A 25,397-nucleotide genomic window follows, 5' to 3' on the forward strand; every position below is an offset into this window, starting at 1 on the left:
TCAGACTAAATACAGAGCAATAATTAGGAAGCGGGTGGAAATCGCGCGGAGCGCGAAAATTTTTTTCAGTCGAGCTCGGCTTCGCCACTTCCCATTCAGATGCCTTCACGCTCTCAAGGGGGGCACGCCCGCCAGTTTGAGAACCACTACCTTAGAATTATCATGGTGAAATATACTAAGAAAAAGTTTAATTAGTTCCTGAATTAATTCGATATTTAGTACGCATTTAACAATATTTTTAATAAGTTTCTTTAGACTCTCGCGGGCCGCACAAAACGGTGTTGCGGGCCGCATGCGGCCCGCGGGCCGTAGTTTGCCCACCCCTGTTGTAACAGAATATTTTTTAATTTTTGATGGTGTTGATCGTTTAACCGTCGTCATTTCTTGAAGTAGTAGTAGTAACTATTAGCATCGTGGGGAACTGGATGATACGCCACATTTCGTTTACGAGTCACAACTGCGCGCACACTGTATAATATATTTGCTTACCCGTTGGTTTTGAAGCCCATTCGTTTTCACGACCAAATATAGTTGGGGCGGTACATGGCCTATTTCCTTTTCGTGGCTAACTATTGGAAAATACGGCCAGATTTTAACGATTTCGCCATGAGAATGGCAAACCTGGCAATGATCAGTTTTACATTCAAAATATATTTGTCGCATTCCTTATCGCACGCTATTCTGCATGTCAACCTAGTTTGCACAACGTGTATTATCACTAACTCTTGCTTTTGCTTTTACGCGACTCGCTGAATATTACCAAGCTTACTCAGTCCGTCAATTTCGAAGGGGCGCCGTTAGATCTAACTCCGACTCTGTGGTAGTCGACATCTCTGCTCCGCTTCTTAGTTGAAACTTTGAATTCAACCGCAGCTATACATTGTCTAGTTATAGGTCAGCCGAAAATTGTGCTGCCACTCACACCCGCGTGCTTGAACCGAGGTTGTGGTCGCCATACATTTTATGCTTCTGTCTGTATGAAAGCTTGAATTTTTGCCTTCAGTCGCGAATCCAGTCCAGCAGCGATCGGTCGCAGTTCAACGATTTACAGTCTCTCCTTTGCGCGACCCTACAGAGCGTACTGCAAAAGGTCAAGGCGGAACACGTCGAATGTAGGTTGTTTACTAACTTGTGATGATAATCAAGTCATTCGCCGAATACGGACTCGGTCACAATGTGAATGAATTCTAATTATATAGGTGTCTGGATTTGGATCTCGAACCCAGAGCTGTTTAGATTTTAAATTATTACATCTGTTCGTCTCTAAATATCGTTTTTTGTCTGTCGAACTGGCTGATGCCATTACACTGCTGTGCTGGTCCTGGCTGCTGGGAATTTAAGTGATCCCAGTTTGGTACCTTTTTCAGCTATCGCCGATAACATCATGGCGTCGTTGCTGCATATGCTCTCGTCGGGTTCTGGAAGTGTGCACGAAGACATCATGCTGACGGTGGAATCCTTTATTGAAGGTGAATAAGCCCTGTGTTTGTTTTTTATCTATAGATGAATAATTGTGGTGTTGAAAAGAATACTAGGTCTGCTGTTGAGCCCATCGGCACTCGCAAATTCCCATCTCAACCGATTTTTAATGGCAGTAATGAGGCGAGTTCATAAATTCACCGCCCAAACCGTGACCGCGAGTCGAGGTAGTGTTGATTGATTGCTTTGCGCATCGGAATTAGCTCGTTCCAGACTATAAATTATTGACACTTGAAGTTTGTAGACATATGTGAGAGTATTTATGCATGGCTTGACCAAATGACTGTGGTGTGATGAATTTTTCGTGTTTGTGTCCTATTCGAGATCGCAGATGCTCTGTTCTTCCTTGTCAAAGTGTGTTTTGACATGAATTCCTTGGCAGTTATGTTGATGATTTGAAATCAAACGATCCGCAGTCCTCTTTGAGTTATCTTTTGCCCTGCTTCAGAACACTTGGTTTGAAGTCTGACGAATCCAAGCTTCAGACATTTATTCTGGTTTCAATCACCCCATGGCTAGTGACTCAAATGTGGCTAAACATGATATAATAGTGAGCAGAGAACAGACTTGTCATCCTGCCATAGCTGTCATGGCGATAAGCCTCTGTAGTAGTTTTGTTTACAATGACGCACGACCCTTGATCCCGTTTCGTTCATTCTTCAGTCGTCGGCGCCAACTTTATCAACTTCCTTCCCGCGTTCAAGAACTTTCTCTTTGCCGCTCTACGCAACTCAACGGAATATCAGGTGCTTTTCTTTTTCAAATTTTCTAAATAGCTTGCGAATCATTTGACGCCACCTATTTCGCCTAAGGTCTGCATAGTCGCCGTGGGCGTGGTGGGCGAAATCTGCCGCGCCATCGGCGCCAAGATCGGCCCCTACTGCGACCTGATCATGTCCAGCCTCCTGTAGGACCTGTCCGACCCAAGCGTTCACCGCAGCGTGAAGCCGCACATCTTGTCGGTGTTTGGCGACATCGCCCTGGCGATCGGGCCGGAATTCAAGAAGTACGTCGAGGTTGTCTTGCAGACATTGCAGCAGGCCGCCCAGGCCAGAGTGGACATGGTTAGTTTTGAATGCTGTGTTGCCCCAAAAATTGTGCTGCCTGATCGTAACTCATATATCTCATATATCTCGTACGATCAGAGGTTGTCTGGTCAGTAACGAAGTACATCTACTGTTTCGCCTACTTACAATACTTCGTGATTTCTTAAAAAGTCTTAGTGGCTAGCTGGTTGAAATGAGATGTTTTGATTCAAAAGAATCGCTTAGAAGTCTTACCGCTATACGATACCTGCCCAATGCTATGAATTAGGGATGGTGTGAACCTCTGAAAGGTTCAGGTTCGTGTGAACGCGAACCTTTTTGAAAGGTTCTGTGTGAACGCGAACGTGAACCTCATGACGTCACGTGACGTCATATGGCTACTTCCAAGCCTATCTATCAATGTAGGGATAGCCTATATTAATGCACACGACACCTAGCGACGACTCCGGCCACATATTGCCACAATGCTGAAGTACATATTGACGTTTTAAGTGAATGGCAAATGCCTATTGCAGTGGTCGGGAACCTATGGCTCGCGAGCCATATATGGCTCTTTTGGGTACAAGCTATAGCTCTTTGCCAAATATTTATTTTTGTTTTGAATTGATCAATATTGCAATGACTTGTTGGTAAATTTTCATCACGTCCAAAATAATTATTCTCGTGACAGTATAAACAATAAACATGTCTTTGAGAGGTGAAGACAATGTCGTCTTCAGGTTAAGGGGCTCGGACGCCTTCTTTTCAAAATAATCAAATTTAAGTTACTGTCACGCCGGCGGCCAATATCACTCGCAAATTCTATGTACCCGACTCGAAATCTTGCATTGTGCGACACGTTGATTAATCAAAGAGCATAGCTTCTTTGAGGTACAGAACTTCAATAAACAATTGAATAGTATATTCATATTGAAATGAACCCGAATATTTTCGGCTGACTTTCGTTGCTGACGATTACCCCTGACGAGTGTCAGCCGAAAATATTCGGGTTCATTTCAATAAGAATATACTATTTAATTGTATATCAAAGAGCATAGCAGACACGGCGCCGCCCATTTCAGTGCGGAGTTTTCAAATACGCATTTTCTTCCTGATATACGACGCGAAATGAGCTGTTGTGAATGTTGCTATTACAAACTCGAATTACAAACAACGTCATAGTTATCCACGTTCTTGATCGGCAAGTATAGCTCTGTGTAGTACCGGCGATAAAATATAGGCGTGTAGCGCAACGTTATGTTGCCGCCGAATACTTTGAGAAGTCGATAAGTATTTATATTTTCGTAATCAGTGTGATCGTCACATTCGATTAATATCAGTTATAATGAATTCTAAGCTACTTATGAATTGCGTTATCAAGGGTGAGGCTTGGCCCGTCTGTTCTATACCTCTCGTTTCGACCTTTATTTCCGAACAATTAATACGAGAAAATATGGCGCACACGAGGAATCCCATGTAGTGAGTTCGAATTAGTGCTACCATGACGTCAGGAATTTTCAATTGTGACGTAACAGTTGATGGGCGTGTATGGCTCTTTGGGAGTTGAGATGGAAAAAATAGGTCCAATATGGCTCTTCGGACAAAAAAGGTTCCCGACCACTGGCCTATTGGTTGCTCAAAAAGTATACAGGATGGCATTCTCCAAAATGGCAACGTTTTTAGTGCAGTGACAATTGCAGACTTAGTTAGCCTTCGTGATATAAACATTAAACTGTTGCAACATCACAAGCGCAAGCACGATTAGATCATATGTGTCAGATTTGAAATAATGTGTCTTGGTCATTCAATAAGGAATAAGGATGCCGATGTAACCCCGATACACATGTGCCACTTCCATATGTTTATGTCGGACAGCAGACATTCAAAAAGCTAAATTCACCAAATACTTTCACGGAAAACCTTAACATAGTCAGCGATGGACAAGGAGAAAGCATCCCCCAATATCTGAAGATGATGGGGCTAAGATACCAGAGTAGATTGGAGCTTACATATGTAAGCTGACTATTGCTCGAGTATCAAACGAGATAACCCGCAGGATTATGAGTTATTTGCGTAGGTTTGGACCCCGAAACTAGTACTTTATTTGTCCGAGAGAAGGAATATCAGTTTAAATCAACCGAATAAACCAGTGCAAATGTTTTTTTTTAAGTCTGTTGATTTACTTCCGACTGCTTGTGGTTTTTTAAACGTTTTATACAATGAACACAAAATATTAAAAGTAGGGGGATATGTGGTACCGATGAGAAAGTGGGGCCGAAAATACTTTGAAATTCTTTGTGATAATCCCACGATTACAGTACGCGAATTTGTCTACAATGGCATGCTGGAAGAATCTTTTCTCCCATGCAAAAAACTTCGACCTGCGTGAGGGTCTGTGACAGATGATTTATGTTTTTGGGGGTGCGAAACATTCTTCTATATCACTTTCCACATTAACAAACCAGCCATAATTTAGGGTTTGTATCAGAGTATATAACGTAACATTTTTATTCAATATCATCCTCGAGTGGACTAATTTCAATTATATACAATATAGGATGGGGGCCTGTGGTACCATAGCCAAATCAAGCCAAATAGTTGGACATGCTAATCACTTAACAACAGAGACACGCCTTCATATATAGAGGCTGTATCATTGTTACATGTGGCGTTTTATGGCTATAACGAGGTATTTGAAAGTCAAAATGTCGATTTACGGGTAATATGTATGTGCCATTAATTTTGTAAGTTTAAGAGTAAATCGAAACGTTATTCTACGCCTACATTTGAGTGAATATAATCTATTTTATTCTTGAAGGTGGCGACGAAAGTTTCTTTATTGGCTTGCTGTGACTTAGATTATAGTACCAAACAAAACATGATGAAAAATTTGAGTTTTTTTTCAGGGCTAGAGATCATTTTCCAATTTTTGATCCATCTGTACCACATCTCCCCCACTTTTATGTGGGTCATGAGACGGTGTGGTGGGTGCCTAGCGGAAGTCATTTTTTAATTTGGCGTTCAAAAGTTAGTCGAAATCAATTGTCTGATCAAAGTCAACAAAAATTGTGTTTACCTGTGTAAGTGATTTCAGTTTAACATTTTTTTCGAAAATAACCGCATGCACTCATTCAGCAGCGAATCCGAATTCAGAGACATCATCTGATCGGAGCAAGGTCCGGTTCCAGTAACAATCTAGCATGGGAGTATGGATAGTACGACGCTACTATGAAATTTTGAAATTGCAATGTAATTATAATTGGGAATATTGCCGCTGTTGAAACTTGGATGTTTGATGACAAATTAAACTCATTCCGAATTCATGAACGTCGTTTGTCTCGGAGGACTTCACCTCCCCCCCCCCCCCCACCCCCTCCATCCAGCTTGAGAACCACTGCCCTAAATAATCCAAATTGTTAATGTTGTTTTGGTATTTATGGTATTTCTACGATGTTGGACCTCCTTGGTCAATATACTTTATTACTTTTTTTATTTATACTTATTCTGATCCCTGATATTCCCATTTGTACCGCCTATTTCACTTTAGTTTTTGTCTTTGTGCTGGGTTTTTGTAAGACACCAGCTACACGGCTCAGTACACTTAGGTATTGAAAACGTAAGTATTTTTATTTCAAAAGCAGCCAAGTAGAGGGGGGGGGGTAGTTTGGAAAAACATTCATATTCATATAGGTAAAACTTTACTTCGCCTTTCTTCGGCGAGTCACTATTCTGACAGAGTAGTGTTTAGGAAAAGACATAACTTACTTGCAACACATGGCAAATCGTGAATATGTAAGCCAAAACTGTAGTGCGTCGGTTCACAAAACATATTCCGATAATCCAAGTTACACCCAGAAGACTCAGCAAAGCGGCCGAGGTTTTTATCCACTTCCTAAAAACATTGTTCGCATTTACAGATCAGTACTGCTACTGCAGTACGTGCTATCAGCAGCCGTACTTTATGCCGTCTTGTCGGGAACCACCACGAGCAATATGCTTGTTGACCACAGTCATCGCGTGAATGAGGAAGAATGTATTCACGATTGTAACCAATATCACTGGTGCGGTAAAAGCCCATATTGTATTGTCTTGGGTATTCAACCAACAGCTGCAAGTGAAAGTGAGAATCATTAATTTTCGCCTCAAGTATTGGTCAGTTGGCATTTAAATTTGATGCCGATATGTAGGTGATAATAATTGACTGATCTACGGTTTTTAACCATCTTTCTTGTTCAATGGCAATGTACCAAATTGTAGGTTGAAAAATCACGTTTCATCTACCAGCTATGTGGTTCGTCATGTCCAAATATTGTCGCCGTTGGTTTACTGTAATGTGCGGTTCTGGCTCTACAGAATCTTGTCGGTTTTAAAACTCAAGCATTGAAGAGGACAACTAAATACGCATGCAAAGTGCCACACAAAACACAGGATTGCTTTAGAGCAGGGGCGGGCAACTTCTCAAGTCGGCGGGCCGGATATAGCAAAATTAAGTACTTGGCGGGCCGGATTGTTGACTTGATACATTATTCGCCCATCTATCCACATATACAAGGAATAAATCGTATTTAATGATTGCATTTTAAGTTGTAAATCGGGATTCCTAATCTTCATTATTGTGCCTGCTATCCCTAAGATCTTCATCTTGATGCAAATTATCGAGCGTATAAGAGTTTTAAGTGGCACTGGATAAGCTGAATGGGGCATTGGAATGATAGTTGATAGTAAATGTAAAGTCTATTTTACTTACCATATCCTGCGGTTTGCATCAAATATCTGTCTGATATTTCCTCGGATGATTGCATCCACTTACCAACAATGGGTGAGCCTCGGCCTAAATCTGCGCTGGTACCTTTTTTTTCCTAATAATTCAATGACCCCTTGGCTATATAACTTAATATATGATAAAAGTTTGGATTTCTATATGGTACGTTTACTTGAGTAACAAGACGCACAACTTCGATCACGTGTGCTTTCTTGGAACGTTATTATAGCTTTTCGCAATTGCTTTGCGTGCATAGGCTAGGCATATCTATCCAATGTTCCTACTATGCCGATTTAGCCTCTTACAACACATAATTTTACCGACGTTTAGGGTGTTTTCTTTTCCATCTTTCATTGTTTCCGGACCGAGAAGGTAATGCAGGAACTGCGGTCGTTCATTATGCGCAATCCATTGTTCCCGTCATACATTCGTCGCCGATGCAAAGAGAAATTCGTGGCAACTGAACAAACGGCTCAAAGCGTCTTCCCACTGACTGTTACAGTAAGTCAATTTCGCCTACCTATGTCCCGATACTTTATGGGTGTTTGCAGTGTTCAGTCAATTCTTATTTGAATACTGGATTCCATATTTATAGAAACAAGCGAATTGGGTTGACACAGTAATAGCCGAATCTTACCTCATACATTAGGTAAATTGTCGATTTCGCCATTTCACAGGTGTCTCACGGAAATTCTACCTTTGAATGCTAATGCAGATAAGCAACAATCATAAAAGGCTGAAATACCTTCTTAGACAGCATTCAAATGAAGGCTCATATATGCCGCATCGTATGTCCTTTCCATCACAACCAAATCGTTCAATGTATCTAACTTACTGAGCTATTCGACTTTTCTCTTTTGTATCAGAATAAAGTTTTGGAAAATGACTCGAATGTGATATTGAAAGGCGTCATCTCGACTTCTGATATGCCAAAGACTGATGCGGACGTTAAGTGAGTGGTTTTTGAACCATTTGATTTATCTATAGTGGATTCGTTGACATGCCAACATGCCGTTGCAATTAATAATACTAAATGTGGTCAGCACCAACTTTTATATTTGTACGAGGTGGCGGAGTATTGTGACGTCATCATGACTCCATATCTGTGACGTCATAGTCACACTACAAGGCACTTTACTATATGCCGCTGAGCGTTAAACCACTCATGAGATGTTTTAATACCGGTCCTGCACACATTAACATCAAGCCATACAGTCGAGTTATTAAACGGAACCTTGAAACGGTAGCCTACGATCACTCAAAAGTAGAAATGCGTTACCAGCAATGTTAGGCTTACCATATTTTGGAAATCTAAAAAGAGGACACTTTTTCAGAAATTTGAGACTTGCAAAACCGGTGAATTTTTCCCACTTTGTGATCGGTTGACTAAAAATAAAAAAAAGGTCATCTTTTCCGCTCAGAGCTCAAAATACCGTTTTTCTTCCCGCTTTTTACTCCGAAATACCCGCCGGAGCGTCAGTTCTGTGCTAATTTACGGTATATCACTCGCTTTTTGCTCTTAATCTGACCTAAATTTTCTAAAAAGAGGACAAAAGGGCGTCCTCCGAGGACACTTTCAAAAAAGTCAAAAAAGAGGACAAATCCTCTTAAAAGAGGACGTATGGTAACCCTAAGCAATGTCCCCTCGAAGCTGCGTACGTGCGCAAATGCGCAATGCTGGCACGGTCTCTGCGCACAGAAAATCTAAGTTGCGCACTAAAAATCCGATGTGATGGCCTTTTTTTAGTCGTTACGCACTGTTTTCCAAAGGTCTGCGCAGTGAGTTGGTGAGTGCGCACAAACTCGTCAAAAATTACAGGAACCTTTGGTTACCAGTCCTTGTGAGTAACGAGATACACTACTCACTGGCAAGTTCGTGATTCGCGACAACTCTGGAATATGATATTTTAAGCAGACAAGTATGATGATTACAAATGCGAAAGCACGAAACCAGGCAGTAATTGTCCCTTACGGCCAGCACTATGGATTTATGACTTTGCGTTATGCAGCTCGAATCGCGGCAATTATTTGCAGATTAAAACAGTGATTTTAGCGGCAGAGCTGCATTTCCCGATTTAAGTTCGCACAGCATTTGTGGAGTACATCGGTGTGTAAATATGCCGCAAAAAGATCATGGGCAAAAATATATCGCGTACAATTTCTATTTAACGTAACGATTATGGGCTAGGAGTAATTCCGATACCGGGCGCATGTCATGATATATCAATACAAATCCACTGTCTACCAAATGCCTAACAGTGTAATTCGATAATAATCATTGCTCTCGATACGAGTCTGACCAGAAATCAAGTTTATTAGAATATAGAAGGCCGCTCGTTCAAACGCATAGAATAAATTCAGAATTGTGCCGTCTCGTGATACATCAATATTTGACATCGAAATTCCATGCCGTGCACATTACGCCGTCTTCATATAGAATGGAATACTGACAAGTGACATTGTGCGATAATTCAGGAATACGAGGGTTTCAAGCAAACCACGTAAGGAATATAGACGATTGCAAACAAGAAAGCGTGCATCTAATGATTAGTATCTCATCTCTTGCATACAGCACCAACCGTTCCTGATTGCGGCATCGTATTGAGTTGCTCGTCTCGCAACAATTGTTTTCTGTTAATATCGGTGTTTAATTTGTAGTGCTACATTTCCCATATTAATGTTGGTAAAGCGTTGTTAGAGAAATGAATATGCGCAGGAATGGAATCCGATTCGCAGGCATACACAAATGCAATGTCGAATTTCGCTTCAGATTAGAGAATACATCACGAAACCAGCTCAATAATTCGGTTGGGCACGCGTAATTTAATTTACACTTCATATAGTGACGAGATGGCTGCGGCACCTTGTAACCTCGTAAGTTGGCGCCCATGTTTGAGGTGCTTCGATCTTGAAATTTGGTAAGACTGTTCCATGAAAGCGTTCATGAGAGATTTATTGGGTAATGAAACGCTTATACCGAAAATTTCACGCCAAATCGGCGGTGCATGTTCAAGTGTAGAAATTTTATCACCTAGAGAAGGCTTTCCTGGAAGATGGACTTATACTCCTGGAGTATGTGGAAATTCAACCATCCCTATTAGTCTTGGAGGTAGGAACCGCATGCTCGGGTGTCTTAATAATATCGTTATTCTGGGTCAATCGATGTTCGAATGGAAATCATTATAATATCACTGTTCCACTTTTACCCAATTTTGTTGTGGCTGCCTATCACAAATGATTTTTATTAATCTAGACACGTTGTAGGCCCTACTTTACTATATTGGCAAAAAACTTGGAATATTAGCAATAAAATGAGGTAGCTTGTTGATGACAGTTTAGCGAAGTGATTCTGAGCCATTGCGACACCTTCTGGAAGTGAAAGACTCAATCTGCCAATCATTCCAATGTTACCCATTTCATTGTTTGCGAATAACGGTATTCCTAAAGCTCAGTCCAACAATCCGTATAATAACAGGGCTGTAACCAAGTCGCAAGGCTCCGATTCACAGGTCAATCTCACTTTTATACTTTTCACTCGAGTCATTTTCAATTCAGCACCGAGTCAAGTCCGAGTCCAAGTCAACGGGCAGAGGGTCGAGTCCGACACATTGTATTATGACTCGAATCCGTGTCCAAGTCATTGTGCTGACTGCTCAGTTTCCAGATAAAGTCTTGTTAAACCCAGTTTTTGTTACTCTGTTTGGTTATATCGAATGGTTCGCATTTGAAATATATTAGTTTTCCTCACTTTTAGCACTTACTGGTCGCATTTTCAAGTACTGTAGTACCAATGCACGAAATCCAAATAGTGTGGTTACTTCACTATTTTTCGAAATTATATTGAAATGTCGGTCTTGGCCGTCTGAGTTTCGAGCCATATGACTTGGTTCGAGTCATGCGCAATGACCCGAGTCCAAGTCGAGTCAAGTCATTTCCGTATTTTGAGAAAATGACTCGAGTCATCACAACCCTGTACAATAAGTAAACAATTGATAATGATCAAGCATCTCACTGAACAAAAAGATGTTGATTTGTGGGTAGTATTGTGGCATCATTTTATGGGTTCGTCATACAAGCTATCAAAGCGTCAAAATCTGGCCAACAATCCTATTTGGATGTGACATGTTTAGTCTACCAGACTTACCCGATGATCTGCCTACCATACCTTTCGACGCCGTGGTGTCACATACTGTACATGACTATGTACCAGAACTGATAATCTGACATATATATTACGACTGTCGTGCCCTCGCAGTGGTGGGTTTTATATGCATCATGAAGAACTTTAATGCAATCATTGTATTCAGCCCTACGAGCCGCGACTGGTATTTCAATTACTCAGCGTCTATCACAGGAGGCCAGCCAGGTGTTGGCTGTCACGGTAGATGATTCCGTAAAATCCGAATTCCTCTCCTCATTGGATAAGAGAATGTCTTCACTCGCGGTAAATCAGTACACATATTACGTTTCTACTGTGCTGCCACCAAGTGATATACTATTACTTCTAATAACATATTGATTCATTGATATCCATATCGATATCTGTACTGTTCACGTAGATCGAGCTGCAGTATGATTGATATCAACATTTCCAAGTCCTAGCAACTGCATCGCCATGTTTCATGCGGGTGGCTTATCAAATTGCAGCCATTTTTCAGACAATTGCCAATGACAACTTTCAAAGTTGTTTATTGGTGATTATTAGGACAAGTTTTTGCAACTTTTGCAACTTTTTTACAGCTTCCGGCAGCTTCCTAAATACTCGGAAATTATGTAGAATGCTGTTTTAGGCTGTTTGAAGGAATCTCATGGTGCAACTTTTTGCAACTTTCTCAATTTTTTTCGTGCAACTTTTTAGATTTTTCATGAAACATTTTTGGCAAGTTTTTTCGATTTTTCGTGCAACTAACTTTTTATCGGAAATATTTGACACTGTGTAAATAGATCGCTTGGTTATGTCACTGTCGTATAAATTTGTCGTCCTCTCTGATTTAACGTACATTCAGGCTAGACCGACGAAAATTATATTTTCACTGGGTCAATTTCTTCAGGCTATTGATTTTGTTGAAGTCACTAACCCTGAGTTTAACTACAGTGCCTTGGATACGGATCGATTCAAGCATCTCATACCCTATTAATTCCAAGGAAGTTGTCCATAAATGCAACTTTTTACTGCAACTTTAGTAAAAAAAATGCAACTTTTTACTGCAACTTTTGTGCAAAATGAATGCAACTTTCCACGGATTTGCCTGCAACAAAAACTTGCCTTAGTGATTATTCCACATATTAGAGAGAATGGGGGTATTGGGTTTCGTCTGCACCATCGAGATGCTTTTAACGACGGAGATGCGATACGGCCGTAAGGTCATCTAGTCAGCATCCCCGCTTTTTTTCTCCTTCATGCTATCCGTGGATGCCGAGCGCCTAGTAGGATAGCGGCGGATACCAGTTTTCGAGTCTTTGGTCTGACCCGGCCGGGGATCGAACCCACGACCTACCGATCAAGTAGCCGGACGCATCACCATTAAACTATCTTGCTCGGTATTAGTGCCAATATATTTTACAGGGCCCGTTTATAATGCCAATATCATTCACAAGGGGCCCGAAAGCGACCGTTAAGGAGAGCGTGGCACAATATTATAGCGACCCACCAACACACCATGCACCGTCAAGATCGCGTAATGGTGAAGCGTCCAGCTTCTTGATCGCTACGTCGTGGGTTCGATTCCCGGCCGGGTCAGAACAAAGACTAGATCAGTGACGCTGGTATCCATGACCGCCCCGCTTGGTGCTCATACGTTACTGGGATAGCATGGAGGGGTGGTGCAAGACTTAGAAAGCCGTGCAAGGCTATATCTGCACCTTTTTGTCCAGCGGAATATGCGCATCATGCACTCATGCACAGTGGTGGCTTTTTGCGGTGGGCGGTCGCCCGGGGCCCCCCTGGTCGAAGGGACCCCCCTCTTTGGTGTATGCGCTTTTTTCAAGGATAATAGCGAATAAACATGGAAATCCGTGTACCAAGCAAGAATATGATTCCGTACAGATGTGTCAATCATCATCAAATCTCTGCATTTGTTGGAAAAGTCCCGTATCCCGATAATCATCACGTCTCTGCATGCAGTAGAATTACTTAGTTTTGATGTAGTCTATCCTTGCACACATGCAATAATAGATATGGCCGAATCCAGCATCTGTCCAAACCTTGACGTGGTGAAAGATAGATGATAATAACAAATATGAAAGGGGTCACGGTTAGATACTTATAGCCCCCCCCCCCCCGTTCGTAGGGCCACCACTGCTCATGCACATCATGGACTCACATATCCACAAAAACATCGAGGACAAAAACTACGTCGTTTCCTTGATAGCGAATAAATGAAGTCCCCTGTAACACTGTTATCTTTTTCAGGTTTCTCCACAACAGCAATGTCAAAATACACAATATCCGAGGCCAAGAAACGCAACCATGCCCGTACGACGCAGTCGCAGCATGCAAGAACCATGGTCACACAAGTCTCTTCACGTACCGACGGGAAGCAAGGATTGTAATCAACCCGAACCTAAGAAACTATCACATCCACATGCCATACTGCAAGACGCAGCCAATAGCTCGGATGGATACAGCAATGACAACGATTTCAAGCATGCAGCACCCATCGATATGAATGATCACGATCATGACGATGCAGACCTGTCGCATGATATGGAGTTATCAAATGATTGCATGAGTGACGCGATATCGTGCACGAAACTGTAGTATCCCCATAAGCTTTTCAAGAGACAATTACAGGCAGAGCACGTCATTGAGTACGAGGTACAGACCCCTTATTATGGACAGGACACCACAGACCGAGTAATAGCTCGAATTGTTGTCGAATATCAATATTGTAATTATTCAAGTACGAAGTATGAAGAGTGGGATATTTTTCCAGTATGAAATCTATACGCCATTCACACTAAGAGTTATTTCATCAACGAAAAATATTATTTAAATAATTTCCTTACACAGCGAGGTTTGTGACCCTACAAAACATTTGGCACGGATCAGATCGACAAATTATCTGGTTTTACACCGATCATGTCTTTTTAAAGCTCCGGTTCGACTCCTAGACCGGATTCTAGAAATGACCGTAATCCGGCTCGAAAAACTCCGATTATTGCGACGCGGGATTAGGATCTTTCGGCGACAAGCATTCCGCGGCTAGTCGGTTTTCACGTCGGTCGGTCTTTACGTCTAATCGATTGATTGTTGTTTAATTTGATTGGTTAATTTAATTGTCGCGGCGTTCGTTCTCATTTTTTCCTGCATGTTTCACGGTTCCTGTTTCATTTCTCGCCAATCGACTTCTATATCGGACGAGCAAGCAATCTTGTGAATCTCGCCATTATAGTATATTCTGAACAAGCTACTCCGTATTGTATGTTTTGGACTGCTTGTATTTGAAACAGAAGAGATTTGAGATACACAACGCTTGCTAGTACCAATTGCCAGATTTAGTGTGCAGCAGACAGGATCCCGACACCTGATAAAGCGCCACACATTGATTTCAGTGCCGCGTCGGAACAATTCACAAGAAGCCTATTTGAGCCGATATCTTCGAGACGCTCTTCGATTCAGGCACCGCATATTCAGTCTACATTCAAGACTCTTCTGCCCTACGAAGATCGATCGACTCTGCTCGTCACTAAATCTGTTAATACTTAAAGAGTTTCGTTACGTTTGAGATGTCGTTTGTGAAATCTCAAACTGATTCTCACAATTCTCCAACCTTGGCACCGACTTGGAAGCCACTAGCTAAGATGACGGTCGACGATTTACGTTCCGAGTTACAAGTTCTTGGCGAAGCTACCAGTGGAAGCAAAGCTGTATTGACAGAGCGATCAAGAAAAATCCGCGATTCCAACAAACCCTCGCAAAAGAAAGAGTCGACGCCCTCTCCATTGAGCACCACTGAAAATCCATCTGAACCGGTCATGCTTTTTCAGATGATGAAGCATCAGCAAGATCTCGATCGTCAGGCTGATCGCCAGCAGCAGCAATTAGATCGTGAAGATGCCGATCGCAAGTTTCAGTTGCAGCTTGAAGAGCTCAAGCAGAGACAGGTGCTGGAGCGTGAGGAAAGCGAAAGACGGTTTCAACTGCAACTGGAAGAAATTCGACAGAAGTCATTAAAAGACCAACTCAACTTGGGCCACCCATCGGCAAGAAACGGCGATCCATGTCTACCTGAGGTCATTATAAGAAAATTCAGACGTATGAATGCCGAAGTTGTCGAGTCTTTGCAAGCGCTTGAAAATAAATATCGGAATCCCAATTCTTTCGAAGAGATCAACGTTTTCATACGATCAGTAGATATAGCAATGACCGATCTCAAGACATTCGTTGATGCAAAAATCGACCAGCTTAACGATGGTGATTTAAAGACCGAAATCGTTGATGGCATGAGAAGCTCGAAAGAAATTTATCTGGCACACCTCCCTCTTGCCAAATCGAAATCCTGCATCACTTAAAGCTGCCGACGATGCCGAGAAAGCCGGCGGATCGCTCCCCAGTGGAATAGTGCCGCCTACATTCAACGGCGACATTTTGAAATTTCCCTCATTTTGGGAGTCATTCGAGCCGCTGGTTCACAAAAATCCAAAGGTCAGTCGGTTTTGCAAAATTACGTATTTAAAGGCGGCTCTCAAAGGATCGTCATCCGGCCTTCTTAATGGATTCCCCTCGACGGCCGTGAGTTATGAGCCTGCCGTGAACGCTGTCCTTAAAAGGTACGGGAAGAAACAAGCCATAGTGAGAAATCATATCAAAGACTTGCTGCAAGGTGAGAAAGTCGAATTTAAGATCGATAAAGTCAGGAGGCTACTCGATGCCGCCACTGCAAAAAGGGCGATATTAACACAGTATGACGTCTCTTGGGACCAACTGTTTACACAGGTACTCGAGTCTCAGCTGCCGGCTACGTTGCGTGAACGTTGGAACAGGAAAATTAGTCCTATGATCGATGGCGATGAAATCCCTGATTCCGATCTCTTGTTCGAATTTCTGACAACCGAGTTGGCGACGATGGAGTCCTTGCAGTCGCAGAGTGGGCGTCGCCCTACTGACGCACGTGACAAGCCGCAACATAAAGATAAACTGGCTAGTTGCGTTGCCGGTGAACTTGGAAAATCGTTTTCTGCGCAATCCCTGGTAACGCAATCCGTAACGCCATGCTGTAGCTACTGCTCGAGTGCTCATATGTTAAAATACTGTGACGAGTTTTTGAATTTGACTCCCCCCCAGCGAATGGCTGACTTGGTCATGAATAAGCCTGGAAAAGTGTGTTTCAGATGCTTATCTCCCAAAGAACAGGAAGGTCATCCGAAGACATTCCACCAATGTAAGGAGCGTTGTTCCGTCGCGGGCTGTGGGAAACCCCACCACGAATTGCTACACGTTTCTGGGCCATTGGGTGACGTCAAGTGTATGGTCTCAACCAATGACAAACCTCTTTCCGCCCCTGTTCTGCGAGATGCGGACATCGACACATTACTACCTACTGCATTAGGAAGCATCAACCACAATGGCGAAAGGAAACAGGTTAGAATCGCATTCGACTCCTTTTCCCAGAAGAGCTTTATAACTCGTGGAGTAGCAGATTCGTTGAAGCTAACGCCAACTAAAAGCGATTGCGTGGACATTAGTGGATTTGGAGGTAATTCTGCTTCAAGTGTTGTGGAGGTTGTAAAATTTACGCTAGAGTCCACTGATGGCTTCGAAAACGTTAGTGTTGAGGCTTACGTTCAAGAAGGCGTGATTTGTGCGCCTTTAAGAAATGTAGATCTGTGCGCTAGTCAAATTTCTCACTTAGACGGTCAGAACCTTGCCGACCCCCTTCCCCGGAAAAATCGGACCATTGATATTCTTCTCGGAGGGCGATACTATTTTTCGCTGATGCAGGGAGAGGTGATTAGTCCTGATGTTCCGGTAATGGGGCCTTAGGCGATAAAAACTATATTTGGCTGGGTGCTGGCGGGTCCTTGCGTGAAACTGGAACAAGATAGGAGTAACACCTCTAGTTGTCTACTTCTCACAGCTACACCAAATGACGATTCATTGAGTCATATCCATGGCAGTCGTTGAACGACAAGTTGGAAAGATTTTGGGATCAAGATAGCATCGGTATTTGTGACAAGAAGACTATTCTTACTGCAGAGGAACGGGATGCCGTGGAACAGTTCGAAAGGTCGGTTCAGTTTGACGGTTCTAAATACGTTGTTTCCTTGCCATTCAGACGTGACGTGCCGGATTTGAAATCCAATTACCGCGAGGCCTATTCAAGATTGCTTTCAGCAGAGAAGACGCTGCGTAGGAATCCTGAGAAGTCGCGAAACTACGACGCCGCAATCATGGAATAGGAGAAAAACGGGTTCTCGAGAAAATTAACACAGGACGAGTTCGAAGAGATTGGTAAGCTCCCTCATTACTTTGTCCCACACCACCCGGTATTCAAAGAATCCAGTACCTCCACTAAGCTTCGCATAGTATTCGACGCGAGTGCTCGGGATTGCCAAGGTATGTCACTGAATGACTGTCTACTCAAGGGGCCGAACTTACTACCTGACATTGCGTCAGTGTTACTTCGTTTTCGTACTCACAGGATTGCGCTCAGTGGTGATATCAAAAAGATGTTTTGCTAAACAGGTATTGTTCCAGACCATCAAAGGTACCAATTATATCTTTGGCGTAATTTTGACTCTACTCGACCACCCGATGTTTATGTTATGACCCGGGTTATGTTCAGCATTACCTCCAGTCCGTTTCTTGCAATTCAGACCATTCTGCATCACTCTCGTTTTTAGGGAAAGGATGCGGAAATTTCGAACATAATTGAGAAAAATATGTACGTAGACGATGTTCATCTTGGCGGTGATAACTTTGACGAAGTACTCGCATTGCAACGCCGATTAGTTGATTTCTTTCGGGCAGGTGGATGGACGTTGGTCAAATTTGGATCGAATAGCCGTGAGTTGATCAAACAAATTCCGAAGCACGCACGATTGCCAAACTGCGAGCTGGATTTAGACGATGCTAAGTGTGGCGAAGCCTCTTCGTTAGGGCTGAAATGGCATAGTCTTGATGATCTGATGTATTGTAATGTGACTCCAAAACTCTGCGAACAAGACAAATTGATTACTAAAAGAACCATGCTGAGCAAAGTCAGTCAAATTTATGATGTTTTCGGTTATTTTGCAGCCTTTGTAGTTCGCGTCAAGATTCTTCTCCAGGATGTATGGAGAAAGAAATTGGATTGGAACGATGAAGTCGATGAAGTCACAGCCGCCAAGTACCGTCAATGGACAGAGGAACTGGCCTCGCTTGAATCTATAAAGATACCAAGGTATCTATTCGTTGGGCTTCTTGATTTGAAGAACATTCAACTCCACGGATTCGCCGATGCATCTGAAGCCGCTTACGGCGCCGTCCTATACCTCAGAGCCATGGACGAGGAAGGTACAGTAGTGATTCGTTACCTGATGTCCAAAACGAGAGTCGCTCCTTTGAAAGCGATGTCCATTGCGCGACTAGAAGTAATGTCGGCACATTGTCTCGCTTAACTAGTTCGGTATTGCTTAGACGCTTGGTCCTCGGTTCTAACTGTCGACAACATTTATTTGTGGTTAGACTCGCAGATTGCTCTCGCCTGGCTCGCCAAGCCGAGTACATACTAGAAAACCTTCGTGAGAAATCGAGTGCAGGAAATACATGATCTTGTCTCGCCGGACGCCTGGCGTCATTGCCCCGGTTGCGAGAACCCAGCGGACCTACGCAGTCGAGGCATGAGTCTGCATGACTTGAAGTCGAGTAGCGTATACTGGTATGGACCGCATTGGCTAGTTGAGAACGAGTCATGTTGGCCAACAAAACTTTTCCCTAACAATATGACTTTGGACGCCCCGTTGTTGGAAAGAGCAATTAATGTCCTGGTTGCTCATATTAAAGATTCGATTCCATTTTTTGAGAAAGATTACAGCGACTTCAACAAGATCGTTCGCATTACCGCGAGAATTCTTCGTTGGAAGAATCGCAACTTTTCGGCATTGGACCCGCATTGCAACGACGACCTAATTGGACCGAATGAGTACAATCTTGCTAAAGATCATATATGGCACCTCGTACGGCGATCCGAATTCGCACGCGACTTCGACGATCTTCGAGGTGGTAAAGACGTGTCGCGTAAGTGCATATTTATCAACACGGACCCTCAGTACGATGATGATCGCAAATTAATTGTAGCAGGAAATCGTTTGCTACTATCCGATTTACCGGAGTGCGCGAAACATCCAGTAATACTTCCTTCAAAACATTCTCTCGTCGAAAAATTCATCTTGTATGTTCCTACTACGAATTGCCACTCTCCACAGGATACCACTATTGCGATCATCCGCGAGTATTACAGTATTATCCATATTCGAGGCGAGGTTAGGCGAGCCCTACGTAAATGTATCACATGTCGACATTGGCGCACGAAACCCTTGACCCAGAAAATGGGAATACTGCCCCCAGAAAGTATTTGTGTAGCTCCTGCATTTTCAGAAGTGGGTCTTGATTTCACGGGTCCCGTTTATATCGCCACTGGTACCAAAACTATGCAGAAGGCGTACATCTGTCTGTTTACCTGTCCCCACAGTAGGATGGTTCATTTTGAATTAACGAACAGTATGTCAACTGAAGAGTTTTTAGCTGCAATGAGACGCATGATGAACCGAAGAGGTTGGTGCAGAGAGATAATCAGCGACAACCAGAAAACCTTCAAGAAAGCTGAGAAGATCATCAGACTATCCATCCGTGCGCTATTCAAAGGTACTGCTGATAACGAAAAATTGCAGAAGTTCATGACCGACAACGGTATTCACTGGAATTACATAGTAGAGCCTGCGCCCCATCGCGGAGCGTTCTACGAGAGAATGAATCGCTCGCACAAAGAGCCGCTCCGGAAGATATTGGGTAAGGCCAGTTTAACCTACGTTGAAATGTATACCGTACTTACAGACATCGAATGCGCACTCAATCAAAGACCGCTGACCTATTTGGGAGCCGACTTCCGGAATCCGCAGGCTATTACGCCGGCTCATCTCTGCATTGGACGTCCGCTCGGTCAACTACCGTACTTACCTACAAGCACCAACATTACGAAGCGGTTCCGATATCTGCAGACCCTGTTCAAACACTTTTGCACAAGGTGGAGCAAGGAGTATCTCCCTTCGCTGCTTGGACGAAACAAATGGAATATTCAGCAACGAGCCCCGAAGATAGGAGATGTTTGCCTTATTGCAGAAGACGGGCGTAATAGACCGAGTTGGCTCACGGCACGAGTCATTGATACGATTGAAGGCAAAGATGGCCTTGTAAGGACGCTTTAAGTTGAAAACGGCAAAAAGTATATTGAATCATCCCATTCAGAAAATTCATCTGTTAGAACCTGTTGACTGACTACTGTCGGTCAAGGAGGGGGGGGGAGGATATTGCGACGCGGGATTGGGATCTTTCGGCGACAAGCATTCCGCGGCTAGTCGGTTTTCACGTCGGTCGGTCTTTACGTCTAATCGATTGATTGTTGTTTAATTTGATTGGTCAATTTAATTGTCGCGGCGTTCGTTCTCGTTTTTTCCTGCATGTTTCACGGTTCCTGTTTCATTTCTCGCCAATCGACTTCTATTTCGGACGAGCAAGCAATCTTGTGAATCTCGCCATTGTAGTATATTCTGAACAAGCTACTCCGTATTGCATGTTTTGGACTGCTTGTATTTGAAACAGAAGAGATTTGAGATACACAACGCTTGCTAGTGCCAATTGCCAGATTTAGTGTGCAGCAGACAGGATCCCGACACCTGATAAAGCGCCACACATTGATTTCAGTGCCGCGTCGGAACACCGATATTCTACTTACGGTATGGTTTTTAATATTGATTGAAACAATGCCAACAGGAATCTATAAACTCAGAGATCAAGCCCAACCATTATCTGAAGTAATTATGCCTATTTGGACTTACCATGTAGTTTATTATCATGAACGTTTCACTTTAACTGTTGATTCGAGGATGAAAGACGGTTAGGCTGTCATATTCTTAGTAAAAAGTACTGATCCAGCTCCGGCTGCGATTCGACTCCGGCCCTATCAGAAAAAGATCTGATCCGGCTCCGAACCGGCTGCAGATAGAAATGGAAAAATCCGGCTCCGGTCCATGCCCGCTCTAATGCAAATAGAAACACCACTTGTTTAAGCAGTGGCATTGTCACGATAAAGTGCCATGAAAGATTCATGGTCTTGATCAGATATTGTCCTTGTGGCGGCCATAAAAAAGATAAATATAATATTATTTTATGACGTCATACTTAGTGATACCCGAATACTTGACTCAGAAAGTGACATACTCGACTTTGTCCAGCCCTACTCCTAATCCGGGATTTTTTCGGATATTTGGGAATATGCGTTTTGTGTAAAATTTGTGGTTAATGTATTATTTGTATATAGTAATTGAATATTGTAGCCGCAACCCGCAGATCGCGCCACAGGGTGGGTTGAAATATCTGGCTGCTTATATCCCCTTTCGGCACAGAGAAAAATACTCGCTTTGTTGGTGCGTGTTTTCTATTAAAAATGAAATACAATAAGCATTGGCAAATACGTCCTTAGCTAATCAAATACAGAGCGTCCTACTTGACAACGTGTCTTTCGGTTTTTTTTATTTTATTATATTTATAGATTCACTTTGACTGTAACGAGATATCAAAACAGTGAGACAATGAATGAATTGACCTGACTAACCCTATTCTAGTAATGCCATAAACTAACTATTCCTATTCTAATAACTGAACTAATGCTAAAAACGATCCTACCACTAACGCACGTGCACTAAACAATGAATTGCACCATGATACGTCAGACTTAGTTGAGTCCACTTCCTTGCTTGGCAGCAGTGTGAAGGAGCCACAGCGACACCTTAGGGCCACACGGCGGCTACAAATATTTTGTGAGTAAATAGCGTGCTACATATTTTCCTTATGGCTCATCCTTCGCCACCTTGAGTACTTCGCAGTGCAGATGGTTTGGCGCGGGTGAAACAGGGCTCAATATGTTAAGTGACGCGGTCGCGGTCGTCTGTTTTGTTATTATTATTATCGTTATTGATGAAAAGCTGAGTGACGCTTTTCGCCTGTCAGGCCAGGTGCGTCACGGCCTAGCTAGAATGAGCGATCGATATACCAAAATGTGGGCAAGAACCGATTTACAAGTGAGTACCACAAGTTAGAACAAATTCTGCAACATGGGATAACATTTCGGGGATGATCAGTAGATTTTCGAGTGTTTCAGAGATTTTGAGCTCGCGCGCCCTGTCAAATAAAAAGTTCCGATGAACATCATATCGATTGCAGTGCAGGAAAAAATGCTCGACTGTTTCAGGTACTGTACAATGGTCGCATAGGTCGGTGTCGCTACATTCAATTTTATATCAATGCGCTTTCAGGCGGCAGGCAGGCGGCCTGAACGAAGCCGAAATAATAATCGTTCTTGAAGCCTATGTCGAATTGTCGATGCATCGATGGAAATTTCGATAGTGACCTCCTCGCTCATTTCGTTGATATTCGGCGTTCCTGGTCGCTCTACAGCAGAGGTCTCAAACACGCGGCCCGCGAGAGCATTTTGTGCGGCCCGCGACAGCATTTTGGAATTTCAAGTATTCGACAATATATTCCATTGCCACATATAATTGTTAGATATAAGAACTTGAAGTTCATACTAAAACTGCTATAAAAACACTGAAATCTCAACAAACTACACTATAACATCACTTTTAAAAGCTACCATGCAGTAGAAGATCAGCTATTACGTCACATTTCTAGTTCATGATGATAAAACATGACCCGCTGATGATTCGTGACTGAAAATATTAGGATTTGGATTTGTGCGATCTTACGTAAAAGTACTCGAGTTCGGATTGACTGGGTGATTAAATAAAAATGACTCGAGTTGGGTCGAGTCAAACGTTAAAATCGGAGAAGGACTTGCGACGCGGAACGGTGACTTGGCAATCCTACGGACGTAACAATCTATGAAACTGTCATGAGGAATAGCAATATATCCAAAGGTCGTAGCTTGCGTTGCGTAGAGTAGCCTATATATATAGCTATCTAATCAGGTCAGTATGGCATCCATTGGCATTATGTGACCCCCGTGACGTATAGTTGGTTACATGCTAGGTGTTATCTGATCTCTTTATCCATGTTATTATCGGTGGCGAGTAAGGTAGTAGTACGCTCCACAGCTGTAACACCAATGAATTCATCGGCCATTGGACATTTCTATTCTCCACCAGGGTCCGTATAGACCCCGTCGGGGTACGGTGCCCCACATCACGGGGTACGAGATGCATTGTGGAATTAGGCCTATATGCTGGGGAATATTTTCTTGACCAATTTACTCAACTGGAAAATGGTCTTCGTGCTACGCGCGATTTTACGCGTAGTGGCTGTCTAATTTTAATATCGGTACAATCAGAAATTGTGTTGAAAATGAACAAGGGTTACGAGAAATCTTATTAGAAGCACGAGGGGTACGATCGCTAAGGTTAAGAAACAATGCTATTACTACGGCTCAATAATGATTATATTTAAGTTGTTATTGATATGTTCCAATAATAATGGAAGGCAAAATCTGACGCTGATTTAATTTGACTTTGGCAATGACATAGTAACAATAGCCTACTTACCACGACTATATCAAAACCCTTATTAGGCTACACCGCTCAAATGCTCTGATATCAGATCAATCTTCAGTAGATTTTAAAGTATTATACAAAAAATTGTGGCACGTCACAGGTCCACTAGCTGCAATATTATACCCCGACAGTTTGACGATGTCATGATCAATGCTCCCTCTAATTTTTTACACATCTGCCCATACTCGCCAACTCACTGCGCAGACCCTTGGACTACAGTGCGTAACTTCGGAGTTTTGTGTGCAACTTAGATTTTCTGTGCGCAGAGACCTTGTCAGCACTGCGCATTTGTGCACGTGCGCAGCTTAAAGGGAACATTGGTCATGATGCATCCTCTCGCATGATGTCTATTACCCATTATTTGAACAAATGATGCCCGGCATAAAATCAATTTTATTCAAATATTTGAAAATATGATTTTTTTTCGTGTCAAGCGTGAATAGTACAGTAGTAAATTACATATTCATGATGTTTCTGGAATGGCCGTCTTCAAGCTTCCGTCAAATAAGGCCTACTTGGAAATTCTGCGTTGAATATCCCTATTATTGGTAGTGCGGCCCGCGGCGTCATCAAAACTAAGAAATTGGCCCACGAGCCCGTTTGAGTTTGATACCTCTGCTCTACAGTATTGACGTACTTTGGCTTTCGCCTCAGTGTGGCTAATTTCGTCTGGAATTGTCTGAGAAGGGGTATATTCGATATCGGTCTTGGCAGCTTGCCAACCCAATTTATCGGATAACTCATTACCACAGATATCAGCATGCCCCGTACCCAGGCCAGGACAACGATGGCGCCTTTCTGAATCGCTTGATTCAGCAAGCGACCACATTCACATATAACATTCTGCGTTTGCTGTGCCTGCAAGTTAGTCTGTTTTGTTGTTGTTGAAGTTTTGGTCCGCTTATATTTGTTATTTTTTCATCAGAATTACGAGTGATTTTTAACGTCATTATTTAAAAGAGTCATCCACTTGGTGTTCTTGTTTGGTGTCAGTTGAGATTTGAGAACCAGCGCAAAGTAAGGTTACTACAACCATCGCCTTTTTGGAGACCACAGGTAGCGTAATAGCAAAAGATTGGCGTGTTAAGTGACAATGCAACTAGAGGACGCTGTCGTATCTCTATTACTTTTAACATGTGACGCAATCTCGGAAACGAAATAACACGCTCAGTCGACAATATATTTAAACGTGCTGATTCACTATGAGCAGTTCGACATCCATGTAGCCTGAGGTGGGGTGCTTTCCTAAGCGAGATATGTGCGATACCTCGCCGCTATTCTGAAACGTTAGTTTAAAGAGAATGGATTTATAGTGGATAGCGGGGTATTTAAAACATAGAAACTTAAGAAACGTGATCGGAAATGGC

The 25,397-nt window shown here is 42.7% G+C and overlaps 4 protein-coding genes across 4 annotated transcripts; all 4 read left to right on the top strand.

Moving 5' to 3' along the window:
- The first annotated feature begins 966 nt into the window (after positions 1-966).
- Positions 967-2,521, top strand: LOC145459772 (importin subunit beta-like). Its single transcript, XM_080338321.1, has 4 exons — positions 967-1,112; positions 1,368-1,469; positions 2,143-2,225; positions 2,292-2,521. The coding sequence occupies exons 2-4, from the start codon at positions 1,385-1,387 to the stop codon at positions 2,388-2,390; spliced, it is 267 nt and encodes an 88-aa protein (XP_080194447.1). The 5' UTR covers positions 967-1,112; positions 1,368-1,384; the 3' UTR covers positions 2,391-2,521.
- Positions 2,522-11,093: 8,572 nt separating this feature from the next.
- On the top strand, positions 11,094-14,249 carry LOC145459714 (uncharacterized). The gene is made up of 2 exons (XM_080338268.1): positions 11,094-11,710; positions 13,679-14,249. Exons 1-2 carry the CDS (start codon positions 11,555-11,557, stop codon positions 14,024-14,026), a joined length of 504 nt encoding a protein of 167 aa, XP_080194394.1. The 5' UTR covers positions 11,094-11,554; the 3' UTR covers positions 14,027-14,249.
- A 3,901-nt stretch (positions 14,250-18,150) lies between these two features.
- Positions 18,151-18,867, top strand: LOC145459738 (uncharacterized). The gene has a single exon (XM_080338289.1). It carries the CDS (start codon positions 18,151-18,153, stop codon positions 18,865-18,867), a length of 717 nt encoding a protein of 238 aa, XP_080194415.1.
- Positions 18,868-19,191: 324 nt separating this feature from the next.
- LOC145459739 (uncharacterized) lies at positions 19,192-20,673 on the top strand. Its single transcript, XM_080338291.1, has one exon. The coding sequence runs from the start codon at positions 19,192-19,194 to the stop codon at positions 20,671-20,673; it is 1,482 nt and encodes a 493-aa protein (XP_080194417.1).
- The last annotated feature ends 4,724 nt before the right edge of the window (positions 20,674-25,397 follow it).

The sequence above is a fragment of the Botryllus schlosseri genome, unplaced genomic scaffold (genome assembly GCF_051294905.1).
Source record: "Botryllus schlosseri isolate E-star unplaced genomic scaffold, Bs_hap1 Bs17a, whole genome shotgun sequence".
Classification (NCBI taxonomy): Eukaryota; Metazoa; Chordata; class Ascidiacea; order Stolidobranchia; family Styelidae; genus Botryllus; species Botryllus schlosseri.

Excerpts from the sequence above, each read along its gene's own strand:
- LOC145459772 (XM_080338321.1), top strand. The coding sequence starts at position 1,385 with ATGGCGTCGTTGCTGCATATGCTCTCGTCGGGTTCTGGAAGTGTGCAC. Across the intron at positions 1,470-2,142 it reads GGTGGAATCCTTTATTGAAG|TCGTCGGCGCCAACTTTATC; the intron begins GTGAATAAGCCC and ends TTCATTCTTCAG. Across the intron at positions 2,226-2,291 it reads GCAACTCAACGGAATATCAG|GTCTGCATAGTCGCCGTGGG; the intron begins GTGCTTTTCTTT and ends ATTTCGCCTAAG.
- LOC145459714 (XM_080338268.1), top strand. The coding sequence starts at position 11,555 with ATGCAATCATTGTATTCAGCCCTACGAGCCGCGACTGGTATTTCAATT. Across the intron at positions 11,711-13,678 it reads AGAGAATGTCTTCACTCGCG|GTTTCTCCACAACAGCAATG; the intron begins GTAAATCAGTAC and ends TATCTTTTTCAG.
- LOC145459738 (XM_080338289.1), top strand. The coding sequence starts at position 18,151 with ATGTACGTAGACGATGTTCATCTTGGCGGTGATAACTTTGACGAAGTA.
- LOC145459739 (XM_080338291.1), top strand. The coding sequence starts at position 19,192 with ATGACTTTGGACGCCCCGTTGTTGGAAAGAGCAATTAATGTCCTGGTT.